The 13,856-nt window shown below is 45.0% G+C and overlaps 1 protein-coding gene across 1 annotated transcript in view; it reads right to left on the bottom strand.

The window, feature by feature from the left end:
• The window catches only part of CYTH3 (cytohesin 3), a 103,806-nt gene that overhangs the window by 33,111 nt on the left and 56,839 nt on the right, over positions 1 to 13,856 (bottom strand). Inside the window, exons 3-5 of the mRNA XM_063430357.1 lie at positions 9,943 to 10,007; positions 8,107 to 8,173; positions 254 to 372 (exon numbers count right to left, since the gene is read on the bottom strand). Of these exons, the coding sequence (XP_063286427.1) occupies positions 254 to 372; positions 8,107 to 8,173; positions 9,943 to 10,007 (251 nt within the window). The remainder of the gene's footprint in view (positions 1 to 253; positions 373 to 8,106; positions 8,174 to 9,942; positions 10,008 to 13,856) is intronic.

A 13,856-nucleotide genomic window follows, 5' to 3' on the forward strand; every position in this document is an offset into this window, starting at 1 on the left:
ACCTTTTGGTCACCGCTGCTCTAAACCAGCAAAACTAGAAATGTGACAGTTCCTGGAAGCCATGTATAAACCCATTAGGAAGTTGGTCTTTGAGACTTTCAGTAATCTACAACAGATTGATCCTTACAGGTTTTCTTCAAGACATGCCTTCTCAGACATGGTTTACTAACCGATGCTGAAGAAGGAACTTTACTCATGCCCAGTGCACTTCAAGGCAGAGACCCTTTTGCAGATTCCAAAAATTCTAAATTACCTTTCCCCCAGGTAATCTCCAATAACCGTTTTATTCAGCCCTTCTCCTTTATACAGGAACTGTGCAATATCCTCCGCAGTGTTCTGGAGTAAGTCATTCTCCAAGAGAAACTGGATACCCTATTAAAATAAAGTAAAAATACGAGAATAGCTAAATCAGAATAAATACAGCTGTGACACTCATTATCAGCACGATTTATAGAGTATGCATCTTACAGGTGAGGACTCACAGGGATGGGGATGGAATGATTTACATGGGTTTCCAAGGTCTAGTGTAAGAAGATTTAAAATATACTGAAGGATAAAAAAACAGGTTCACTTCATGCATGTCAAATCTGTATTGAATCGCACTGTTTAATACATTTTTTTAAAAAAATGTTAACTAACTACACATGCAAAAAAAAAAAAAAAAAAAAAAAGGAAAAAAAAGGAAAGAAAAGAAAAGAAAAAAAAAAGGAAAGAAAGAAAGTCCGGACGAGGTGAGATGGAAGATGGCAAGTGAAGGATTGGGTAATAAAGTGAGATGGAGGGAGGGAAGATGATTACTTCAGTTATACAAAGGTTTGCAATTGGCACAAACCTGGACTTTGGTTCCAGACATAGAACGTGTACAAAGCTTGTGGGCACAATACCAGAATGCTATGTGTAAGGAAACCAAGTTTAGACAAACCGCGTTCGGTAGTTTCCTCCCGAAAGGTCAGAGTCTAAGGTAGTGCGAGCTTGCTGTGATAGTTACAGGAACCGAAATCCATACGGAATAAAACAGCTGCATAAGATAATTCCCTTGTTACAGCATACGAATTCCAAATAACAGTCAGAGTCCAGGTTCAGGATACAAGTAGAACTAACGTTTATTCACACACATGGCTTTTTATGCAGGTCCCCATGCAAGGGGACATCCCACAGGGAGGAGTAACATTTATCCAATCCCGAACAGTAAAAATATAAAACACACCCAATACAAACAGGCAGTTCCCTCCCCTAGTCCTGGAGATAATCAGGTCTGATATAGTAACAACCTAATTATCTCCAGGCTGAAAATTCACTATTTTCCCCAATTTCTGGAACACCCCTTTATACCTGGGGTATCCCCACAAATGCTATATCCCCTGATAGCCCCGATCCGGGTGACCAACATATCCAAATTTCACCCGGATCGGTTCAGGGGTTCGCAAAAAGTATGGAAGTCCTTTGTGACCGGTCCACTGGGGGCGGACTGCCCAAAATAGTTCCAGAGGTTCGTGTGGTTTTGCCGGTCACTTCAGAAAAAGGGAAGAAATGCATAAAAATACCGAATGAATTCCCCTGGCTCCTAGCAGCGATTGTTCCCCTCATTCGTGTGCGTATTTGTACCGATTAGCGCTCTCCTAGCTAATCGGTATCACTAGTTCCAGCGTTCGCATGATGGGGACCGGTGATTGGGAAGTCGAGTGTCCGATTTTAGTTCCAGACACTCGACGACCAAGTCCCGCTGCCTTTGTTTGGCGAAAACAAGATGGCCGCGGTTTTCTCTGCCACGTGGCGTTCGACAGTACGAACGCTGACCGCACACATAGAGGGTGAAAGTGATGCCGGCTTTGAAGTTAAGTGAGCCAGGGGTGGTCTCTGTTCGGCAGTCCCATCTGCCGAATGAAAAGTACACAAAAAGGCAAGAACTATGCAACAAAATATCTAATAATATAGTCATTTCTTCACACTGCTCCCCTATAAGTCCATAGGTCGGCATACCCGCCTAGACCCTGTCGGGTTGGCTTGGGGATGTCCGAGAAAAGTAGCGGTTTAGGAGTCCAGTTCGGTCTGGCGTGACAGGCCATCCGCATTACCATTTTGTTTTCCGGGCCGGTACTGCATAGTAAAATTATAAGGTTGAAGGGCTAGGCTCCACCGTAATAGCCTGGGATTGTCTCCAGCTACCCGGTTAAGCCATACCAGGGGGTTGTGGTCCGTCATAAGGGTAAATGCCCGCCCATACAAATAGGGCTGTAGCTTCTTGAGGGCCCACACGAGGGCCAAGCATTCTTTTTCTACGGTGGCATAGCTGACTTCTCGGGGTAACAGTTTACGGCTGAGGTATGCCACCGGGTGTTCCATGCCGTCTGTGCCCACTTGGCTTAGCACGGCGCCCAGTCCGAACATGGAGGCATCTGTGTGTACAAGAAATTGTTTAGTGTAGTCGGGTGCTGCCAACACAGGAGCCTCACTCAATGCCGCTTTAAGCTTCTGGAAAGCGTCCGTGCACTCTGGGGTCCAGGAAACCTGTTTGGGGAGGGCCTTTTTGGTAAGGTCGGTGAGGGGTTTGGCCAGGGCGCTGTACTCTGGGACAAACTTTCTATAATAACCGGCCGTCCCTAAGAAAGCTAGTACCTGGGTTTTGGTCCTAGGTTGGGGCCAGTTCGCTATGGCCTCTACCTTCGCTGGCTCTGGACGCTGTCTACCGGAGCCCACCCTGTGGCCGAGATACTGTACCTCGGCCAGACCTACGTGACATTTGTCGGGTTTTAACGTGAGCCCTGCGAGGTGGATTCGTTGGAGTACCCTGGACACATGGCCCAGATGATCTCCCCATGTGCGGCTGTAGACGGCAATATCGTCTAGATACGCGCATGCGAAGTCCTGAAACCCCTCCAGGAGCCTATCGGCCATCCTCTGAAAGGTAGCCGGGGCATTCTTCATCCCAAAGGGCATAACCTTGAATTGGTATAGCCCGAAAGGGGTGACGAATGCCGACTTGGGGATGGCCGCAGGCTCCAAGGGGATCTGCCAATAACCTTTGCACAGGTCCAGGGTAGTCAAGTAGTTCCCCCCCGCCATACGGTCTAAGAGCTCATCTATTCTGGGCATGGGGTAGGCGTCTGTTATGGTACGATCGTTAAGCCTCCGATAGTCTACACAGAAGCGCGTGGTACCGTCGCGCTTCGGTACTAGTACTACCGGGGAGGCCCAAGGACTTTGCGAGGGTTCTATTACCCCTAACTGTAACATATCCCTTAGCTCGGTGAGCATACTCTCACGCACTGCTTCCGGGATCCGATATGGTTGTTGCCGCAGTGGCGTCTCTCCCTGGGTTTCCACGCGGTGTACCGCGGCGGAGGTATAGCCTGGGGTGGCTGAAAACATCTCTTGGTATCTCTGCAGCAGTTGCGTGGCCTCACCTTTCTCCAGGGGGTTTAAATTTTGACCCAAGCTTACTTGGTCAATAGTACAGGGAGCGGTGTCTAGTAAATCGGGGAGGGGTAGTCCCTCACTATCTTCTGTGGCGGGCGCACACACGGCGCCCACATCCTCTGTTCTCTCAAAGTATGGTTTGAGCATATTCACATGGAAGGCTTTGGTCAGCCTTTCATCTGAGCATTTGCTCACGATGTAGGTGGTCTCGCTAACCCGTTCTACCACCTTAAATGGTCCCTGCCATGCGGCTTGTAGCTTATCCTTTTTAACTGGCTTCAAAGCTAACACCTTCTGCCCTAATTCTAGTACTCTATCTTGGGCTCCCCTATCGTACCATTTCCTCTGGTCCTCCTGGGCCGTCTGCAGGTTCTCCCGAACCGATGCGGTGAGCGCCCGCAGACGGTCCCGGAACTCCAGAACATACTGGACGATAGGGACTCCCCCCTCGTCTGTATTGCCCTCCCAGTGCTCCCGTACGAGCTCCAGTGGGCCCCGAACTTTTCTCCCATACAGGAGTTCGAAGGGGGAAAACCCAGTGGAGGCCTGGGGCACCTCACGGTAGGCAAACAGAAGGTGGGGGAGGAATTTTTCCCAGTTCTTGTGGGACTCCGTAAATGTTTTTAGCATCTGTTTTAGAGTGCCATTGAAACGTTCACAGAGCCCGTTAGTCTGGGGATGGTACGGGGCGCTGAACAGGGGTTTCACTCCACAGCTCTGCCACAATTGTTGTGTCAGGGTAGCCGTGAACTGAGTTCCCCGATCGGATAGGATCTCTTGTGGGAAACCTACTCGGGTGAAAATCTGAATAAGGGCTTCGGCCACGGTCTCGGCCTCTATATTGGTGAGGGCGACTGCCTCCGGGTACCGAGTGGCGTAGTCGACCACGGTTAGTATGAACTTTTTGCCCGACTGGCTGGGTCGGCTGAGGGGTCCTATTAAATCTACCGCTACTCGGTGAAAGGGCTGTTCTATAATAGGCAATGGGTGAAGTTTGGCCTTCCGAAGGTCTCCCCTTTTTCCCACCCTTTGGCAGACGTCGCACGTCCTGCAGTAATACTTGAGGTCCTGGGTGACCCTGGGCCAGAAGAAGGTTTGGGTTAACCGGTCTCTTGTCTTTTTAACCCCTAAATGTCCTGCTAGGGGAATGTCATGACTGAGTTTTAACAACTCAGCCCGGAATTTACGGGGTACAATTAATTGTCTTTTGATGACCTGGGTGGCCCCCTGTCCCACCCCCTCGGTCACTCTATACAGTAACCCCTTATACCACTCAAATTTTTCGTGCGGGTTGTTCCCTGGGGTAACGGCCGCTGCCTTCCTATAACCCTCTAATGTGGGGTCGGTACGCTGCTCTTGTTCAAACCCCTGGGGGGTATCCCAGAAAGGAAAGGTAGGATCGGGTAAGGGGGGTATTTCGACTCTTACCTGGTTTTCCTCAGAGTGCAGCGGAGCTTCCAGTCTGGCTTGAGCTCGGGTGGTAACTGGGTATGCCTCGGCAGGGGGGTCTCGGGCCAGTTGAGAGGTCAAGCATCCTACATCATTCCCCAACAAAACCTCGGCGGGTAGTTCTTGCATAATCCCCACCTCCAGCTGTTTGGACCCGGAACCCCAATCAACAAGGATATTAGCGGTGGGCAGTTTGTGAATAGCGCCCCCAGCCACCCTCACAGCGACTGTGCGTCCGGTGCGAGCTTGCGCTCTGATCGTGTGAGGTTGCACCACAGTCAAAGTAGCCCCAGAGTCTCTCAGAGCCCGGGCCCCCACGCCATCTACGGTAATCCATTGGCGGTGGTGGTCCCGGTTGTCACCCCCAGCTTGAACTGGGTTGACCTCGTGTAATACGCTCCACTGTTCTTCCTGGTTAGGAACACCGGTTGTGCCTTCCTGTTGCACACAATGAGCAGCTGCCCTGGGTTGTTGTGGGGGTTGCCTTTCCCAGCTTCCCCGGTTTAAGCGAGGGCACTGATTCTTGTAATGCCCTGGTTGCTTGCAATAATGGCACACTGCAGGAGGACGTGGTGTGTTTGCTGGGTTCGGTGAAGGGTTATTCATGGAGGGTCTAGGAGGGGTAGGGGTTGTTGGAGCCTGGTAGTTAGGCTTAAAAGGTGGTCTGCTCACCCCTTGCTCCTTCCTCCTATTATCTTGATACTCATCCGCTAGCCTGGCGGCTTCCTCCACAGTTTTTGGTTTTCTATCTTTAACCCAGTCTTTTATGTCCTCTGCAGAGTGATTAAAAAATTGCTCCAGTAACATAAGTTGCAAAGCATCCTCCAGAGTGGTTGCTTGGCAGCCCTTCATCCAATTGCGGGCCGCCCGTTGTAGCCGAAAAGCCCATTCCGTATGGGAATCTCTCCCAGTCTTCCTCAGCTCTCTAAATTTTTTTCGGTATGCCTCCGGAGTTACAGCATATCTGGCCAACAAAATGTCTTTTACTTTTTCATAATTATGTATGTCCCCCTCAGGTACTGCTCGCAGCGCCTCGGCTGCTCTACCGGACAATTTACTGCTAATGACTGCAGCCCATTTTGTGGAGTCTAATCCCTCCAGCGCACATTGACGTTCAAAGTCTTGCAAGTAACTGTCAATTTCCATCTCATTGTCATTAAACGATTTAAAGGCTGCATAATTTACCTTCTTTGGTATCTCCCCAGTACTTCCCGGGGAGTGTAGTAAATCTCCTTGTGCCGGCCTATCCCGGTCCTCTCGTTCTTTTTGCGCTTGTCTGGCTTGTGCCATGACCTGCAAAAGCGCCTCTGTAGTTGGGTTGGGTCCCAATAGACTGACCATCCATCGGATGTCCTTTTGCATCACGGTTTCTTCCTCTTGATCCATCTCCGTATTACTGGTATTATCGCTCTGTATTAATTCCGCAATTAACGTGGCTTTTGTCTTGTTACTTGCCACTCTGCCTCGAGCTTCCAGTAAATCTTTTAGTGTGGTTCTTTTAAGTAGCTGGTACTGCTGAGCCATTCATTCCCTTGCTTGGTTTGTAACGTCCATTCGGGATTCGAATCCCTCCGCTTGCCACCAGTTGTAAGGAAACCAAGTTTAGACAAACCGCGTTCGGTAGTTTCCTCCCGAAAGGTCAGAGTCTAAGGTAGTGCGAGCTTGCTGTGATAGTTACAGGAACCGAAATCCATACGGAATAAAACAGCTGCATAAGATAATTCCCTTGTTACAGCATACGAATTCCAAATAACAGTCAGAGTCCAGGTTCAGGATACAAGTAGAACTAACGTTTATTCACACACATGGCTTTTTATGCAGGTCCCCATGCAAGGGGACATCCCACAGGGAGGAGTAACATTTATCCAATCCCGAACAGTAAAAATATAAAACACACCCAATACAAACAGGCAGTTCCCTCCCCTAGTCCTGGAGATAATCAGGTCTGATATAGTAACAACCTAATTATCTCCAGGCTGAAAATTCACTATTTTCCCCAATTTCTGGAACACCCCTTTATACCTGGGGTATCCCCACAAATGCTATATCCCCTGATAGCCCCGATCCGGGTGACCAACATATCCAAATTTCACCCGGATCGGTTCAGGGGTTCGCAAAAAGTATGGAAGTCCTTTGTGACCGGTCCACTGGGGGCGGACTGCCCAAAATAGTTCCAGAGGTTCGTGTGGTTTTGCCGGTCACTTCAGAAAAAGGGAAGAAATGCATAAAAATACCGAATGAATTCCCCTGGCTCCTAGCAGCGATTGTTCCCCTCATTCGTGTGCGTATTTGTACCGATTAGCGCTCTCCTAGCTAATCGGTATCACTAGTTCCAGCGTTCGCATGATGGGGACCGGTGATTGGGAAGTCGAGTGTCCGATTTTAGTTCCAGACACTCGACGACCAAGTCCCGCTGCCTTTGTTTGGCGAAAACAAGATGGCCGCGGTTTTCTCTGCCACGTGGCGTTCGACAGTACGAACGCTGACCGCACACATAGAGGGTGAAAGTGATGCCGGCTTTGAAGTTAAGTGAGCCAGGGGTGGTCTCTGTTCGGCAGTCCCATCTGCCGAATGAAAAGTACACAAAAAGGCAAGAACTATGCAACAAAATATCTAATAATATAGTCATTTCTTCACACTATGCACCTAGAACATTTTACCGAGCTTGTGGGCACAATTCCAAAATGCTATGCATCTAGTCTTGCGCAGCAGACCTGTACACTTTAGATTATATAAAAATACCCCGAAAAGCTATCTGCTTTGGCTACTGTAATGGAATTTCTTAATTTTACAATGTGCCCAATTCTAGGGTTACATATTCATATTGGTATACTAAAGGAGATAATGGCAGAGACATGAGTCAACATGGAGTTAAGTGAATAAACGTAAAATTCTAGTCTCTTGCAGTGCAGGACTGGACAGGCACAATTGAAAATCCAGATAGCTCTGTCTAGCACCTAACAGGAGACTGGCTCCAAGATGCAAAACAAACATTCTATCCGCTAATGTCTGAAGTATGTTTTTATATTCAAACTTTGCTTTTTAATCTTTAACGATCAAAAAGCAAGGGGGGAAAAAAAACAAAACAAATGAACAGTGTCCTCTTCAATCTATCGTTCCGGTAAATTTTCTTGTAATTGTCCTATTTATAGTTATAGTTAAATCCCCCCTCTTAGAATATTGTAAAGCGCTATGGAATCTGTTAGCACTATATAAATGGCATATTATAAAGATTCCTACCTTTTTAGGATCCATATTGAATTTTTTTCTTCCCATTGCAATCTGTTTATTCCTCTGTGTGGATTTGCTATTATGGGGGGCGAAATTTTGAAATTACAAAATATTTATTGCAGACATATCTGGTGGCATTACTACTACTACAACTACATGTTAAATTAAAAATAACAAAACTGAATAAGATATCAGATAACAGGGCGCCACACTCCCTTTAGTTGCCAATAATAGGATTCCCATAAAAAGAGGAAACAATCAATAAAAAAATATAACATTCAATTTATTAAAGATCAAATAAAAATCAAGATTAGGCAATAGCACAACACGTGTGCAAATACTGCAATATATATATATAGCAGCTTTAATAAAACATGATACAAGATATAATAACGTGCTAAAGTGCAAATGATATTGTAGGAGGGAAATTGCAGGGTGCTTGTCAAGCCGCTAACTCCCACTACTCCTTCACATACTGAGGTAAAAGTACACAAAAAAATACAAACAATACACAATGCACGTGTAAAAAAGACTGTTTATACCAAATAATAGGGTTCTTGATGAGGAGCTCCTGAGGAAGTTGGATCGATTAAACGCGTAGAGCCCAATCGAGAACCCTATTTGGTATAGGCAGTCTTTTTTACATGTACATTGTGTATGGTTTGTATTTTTTGTGTTATGTGCTTTTACTAAATGAATGGTCAAGAAAATCGGAATGTCAAAGTGAATTTCCCATTCAAACAACCAGCAATGCTTTCAATTTGTCTCTTTTGGCCTAAAATATGAGATTCACTTTTTGACAAGTCAAATTTTGGTGCACGTTCTGATAATGCAGCACAAGTGTCTCAAAAAAGACACTGTTGATAAGCCTTTTCCATTATTTGAAATAACCCTTCCATCATTCAGTGGAATATCTCACACATTTAGTACACTGGCATCTTGTTCACCAGCAGGAAAACCCTAAGTCTCAGGTGGGGCGTATGTACTCCATCACTGCCGTTTAATAAGGGTAAGTAGGATTGTAAATCCCAGGACAATTCATTATTCTAGAGCTTAATTCAAAACAAGTTCTTTAACCCCTTAACCCCTTAATGACCAAACTTCTGGAATAAAAGGGAATCATGACGTGTCACACACGTCATGTGTCCTTAAGGGGTTAAGGACACATGAAATGTGTGACATGTCATGATTCCCTTTTATTCCAGAAGTTTGGTCCTTAAGGGGTTAAAGGGACACTATAGACACCCAGACCACTTCAGCTCCAGCCACTAGTGGCTGTCTTCCGGACAGCCACTAGAGGCGCATCTGACGCTGGAGGCGAATTTCGCCTCCATCGCGCAGAGCGTCCATAGGAAAGAATTGAGAAATTCTTTCCTATGGACACTTTGAATGCTTGCGCAGCACTTGCCGCGCATGTGCATTCGGCTCCAGTGCCGTCGGACGGGGAGGAGGGGTCACCAGCGCCGAGGGAGCCCGGAGCTGGATTAAGGTAAGCGCCACGGGAGGGGGGCCCTCAGGGTGGGGGCACCCTCGGGGCACTATAGTGTCAGGGAAATCGCTTTGTTTTTCTGACACTATAGTGATCGTTTAAATTGTGCTGGGCTACTGCCTCAAATCATATTAAACCTCTGTATGCCTGAGGGTAATAGGATTTTTATCTTAGGTGCAGCAATTGAACAATTTGCACGTGACACTTAACAGTTTTAGAGAGTTTACTGAAGTCATTCCCCTCCCCCCCCCCTCCTTCCCAAACTGCTTTATTTTGTTCTACATTCTGCAAGTTGGTTGTCAATTTAGTGAAAGCCGCAAAGCAAATATTTTGGATTTAAGAACAGCAAATCATACCTTTCTTCTACTGACGTCAAGTTATCGATTTCAGTCATCACCTCCGCAATTTCAAATTTCAACCGCTGGAGATAAAAATAAATAAAATTACCATCAGTTGACATCTACTGAGTGAGCCCAACAGAGAACTTAAGAAGTTTCAAATTTGACAGAATTATTGCACATACAACGTTGCATGGGATTATCTAGGATTACAGATCATAGATACAAATAGACAAACTTTAAAGGGACTGGAAGTCTATGTAAACCACTAGTCTTGGAAGGAATAAACTTCAAAGCTGTATACATAAAACATTTTATATGTGCGAGGGGGAAAGGATTAGGAACCTGGAGTGGAAGATGATCAAATTGTTATGTTTGTAACAAAGGTTTGTGAGGTTTTAAAGGTTTAGTACATGGATTGCTAAATTTAGCACACCCCACCCCCATTTCGTATAATGCACCGTCAGTCATTAGACATGGGAATTGCTAGTCAAGGTTGGCCATCACAGATTTGGGAGATCTGTTTAGGGATTAGCTCGCCAAAGCCTTTTAAAGGTTGGGAAGTGTTCTCAAACAGAAACATGGCCCAAACCACTATCTTACAAAACGTGGGGTTTTAAAAATGTAAAGGGCGTTACAAATTTGACGTCAAAACAACCAAATATAAAGGACTTGGTGACTTTTTCCCATTGAGCTACCGTATCTTTCCTAACTTTGAAATTCACATAGAATGTCTTGCAATTCATACTTTACTGAATAATATAAATGCTTTTCCCTCTCCTTTTAGCTATTGTGCAAGAGAACCAGAAGACAGTGGATATTTGGTCCTTAATTAATAAAATACGAGTGCCTGCTCACATATTTTTTGGATAATTCGTATTGTACACTGATCAGTTTCAACTTGTGTAGATTACACGGTATTTAGACGAATGTACAATATGATATTGCCTTCTACAAAGCAAACATTCACTTGCATAAGAACTACAATTTGCCAACATGTCTAGTGTTCTACTTGTCCTAATCATCTATCTTTCTATTTAAATTGTAAGCCATTCGGCAAGGATCTAAAAACCCACAGTATAGTGTTTTTGTGTTTTGGAGGTTGCACATCCATGCTGCAAATCCTCTGTTGCATCACACTATAAAGAAGGTCTACTTGTCTGTAGTTTGATGACAGTGGTGGCCCTTCAAGTACATGGAATGTGGCGTCATGTTTGATGAACAATTTTGACATTATGTGTTAGGGAGGATAACATGCCGTATCAATCTTCTAGCCATTAGAATGGGAATATGGTGTCCATAATAAGATTTGCATGGCCGTAAACAATCCTCACACTCTGCACAGATCAGATTCTTTATCAACTACAAGGTAAGAGAGAAACAATCTACAGTGTGTAATAAGGGAAGGAGAGAGGGTGTGGACAGGGAAGTGGCATCTGGTTGCTCTCTTTTCTGTCACATGCCTTCTATAACTGGGCTTGGAAGTCTTCCCTGGAAATGGTCAATAACCAGTGTCTTTAAATGTCTAAATAGTCATTTTATTAGTGGCCCCAAAGTGAAGGTCTTCCGTTGTGCGTTGTTCCTCCATCTGCATGAACCACACTGCCAGCTGGCCAATGTTTCATTGTAAGGGTAGAGTGCATGTGCGCCAAAACACCACGTAGCGCCAATCTGATTGTCTGTGAGGTCATCGGATTGAAATATCCAAGTTTAAAAGGGTTAAAACAATAGGATCAACTACATGGACATGGCACCCAGTCCACTTCATGGAGATAAATTGGCCTGGTGCCTACATAGTCTTTTTAAAGTCAAATGCTGATCCTGCCATCTGCAAGTCCTAGCAGAAATCAGTATCAGACAAAGCAGTGTTCCAATCTTCTATTGTCTCGATTTGATGCACCTGTTCCCACTGTAGAATCAATTTCCTGTTATTAGCAGGCAGTGTTGGAAAAATGCACATGGTCTTCTGCTGCTGTAGACAGAGTTGTCCTGCCTGTTTATTTCAGTTAATGTCACCTGCCTGTGAGCTTGAAACAGCCGGACGTCTCACTTTAATAAGATGTTTTCACCAACAGAACTGCCACTTGCTGCATGATTTCCGTTTTTCTCACTATTTTTCGTAACCTCTTCAGTCTGTTGGTAATCATGCCTGGAAATCAGCAGTTTCCAGAATACTCAAAACACATGTACTATAGTCACTGTGTACTATGTTTTGTAATGTACACCAGTCAGTAAATACCTCTTTTCAGTGCATCTAAAATGTACCCTTGCACGATGGAAACTACCGCTTATCCAAAGAAAAGCCATGCAGGTCATCAAGAGCCAAGAAGTACTCCTGATCCTGACATGATGGGAAAGGGCAGCATCTCTCAAAAAAACACTCTGGGATAGTTTTATACCTTCAAACTAAGCATGGCATTAGTGAAGTGATGTGTCTGACCAAAGTGGATTTAAGATGGCAGTGCCCATGCAGCAAGGGTAAGCCAGGAAATGCACTGAAGAGTTATTAACGTTTAGTTATACAAAAATACATCATTTTATTTTCAGGAATAATTGCCATTTGCCTTTAAAGCAGGGGTTCTCAACCCAGTCCTCAGGACCCCTACCAGTCCAGGATTTGGGGATTACCAGGGTGTGTCTAAGGTGTTTAGAAAAAGGGATAAAAAAAAAACACCTTAGACTCTAAGGTGTTTTTTTCCCCTTTTCTAAACACCGTAGACACACCCAGGTAATCCCTAAACCCTGGACTGGTAAGGGGTCCTTGAGGACAAGGTTGAGAATCCCTGCTTTAAAGGATCACTATAGGGTCAGGAACACAAACATGTATTCCTGACCCTATAGTGTTAACACCACCATCTAGCCCGCCTGGACCCCTCATGCCTCCATAAATATAGTAAAAAATCTTACTGCATTCAAGCCTGAAGCTGTAAATCTGCAAATCTGCATGCTGTTAGCCTGAGAAAAACAAGCAGTCTGTTGACATGTGGTAGCCTGATCCAATCATAGTGCTTCCCCATAGGATTGGTTGAGACTGACAAGGAGGCAGATCAGGGGCAGAGCCAGCATGATCCAAACACAGCCCTGGCCAATCAGCATCTCCTCATAGAGATGAATTGGATCAATGAATCTCTATGAGGAAAGTTCAGTGTCTGCATGCAGTGGGAGGAGATACTGAATCACAGGCTGCCCTGTGCTCTGCTGACAACAGATCTGAGTGGATGGAGGAATTTTATGCCTCCATCTACGCCGAAGTCCCTCTGGTTCACTCTGAGTGACTGCAACTGGAGGTGTTCCTAGCATTCAATGTAAACACTGTATTTTCTCAGAAAATACAGTGTTTACATGGGAAAGGCTGCAGGGAGCTATAGCTCTCACCTGAACAACCTCATTAAGCTGAAGTTGTTCAGGTGACTATAGTGTCCCTTTAATAAGCAGGTGTAAATAAAGTGATCACATGAGTATGTGAGGGACATGTACTAGAAAACAAGCATGTTATAAGTCCTGGAACAGTCTATATTATTCTGCCAATGCATGGGTTGCATATACTCAGGGAGTGCTCATAACAGCCCAGGGAATGTATGTGAAGTATGAGGAAATTCCAAAATCTATGCAATGTCTAGTATTTAGTATGCGGGTGATAAAACTAATCTTAGCCGTACGGAAAACATTTGTGCTCAGAGTAGCTTTCAATGTGTGTGACACCAGAATTATACAAGCAAAACTTTGGAGTGTTTATGATGGATAGAGATGAAAAAAAATGGGTGAGAGTTTCCCTTTACAAGTACCACTTATTAGATTATGTTTAAAAATAACAATTAAACTGTGGCTCCCTATAGTGGCAACAAGACACTATACAGTAGATTAAAAATATATCTGTCATGTTTATATTTCGATAAAACAAATATATGTATAGATTAAATTACATGCTAAAA

Source organism: Pelobates fuscus, chromosome 8, assembly GCF_036172605.1.
Source record: "Pelobates fuscus isolate aPelFus1 chromosome 8, aPelFus1.pri, whole genome shotgun sequence".
Lineage (NCBI taxonomy): Eukaryota > Metazoa > Chordata > Amphibia > Anura > Pelobatidae > Pelobates > Pelobates fuscus.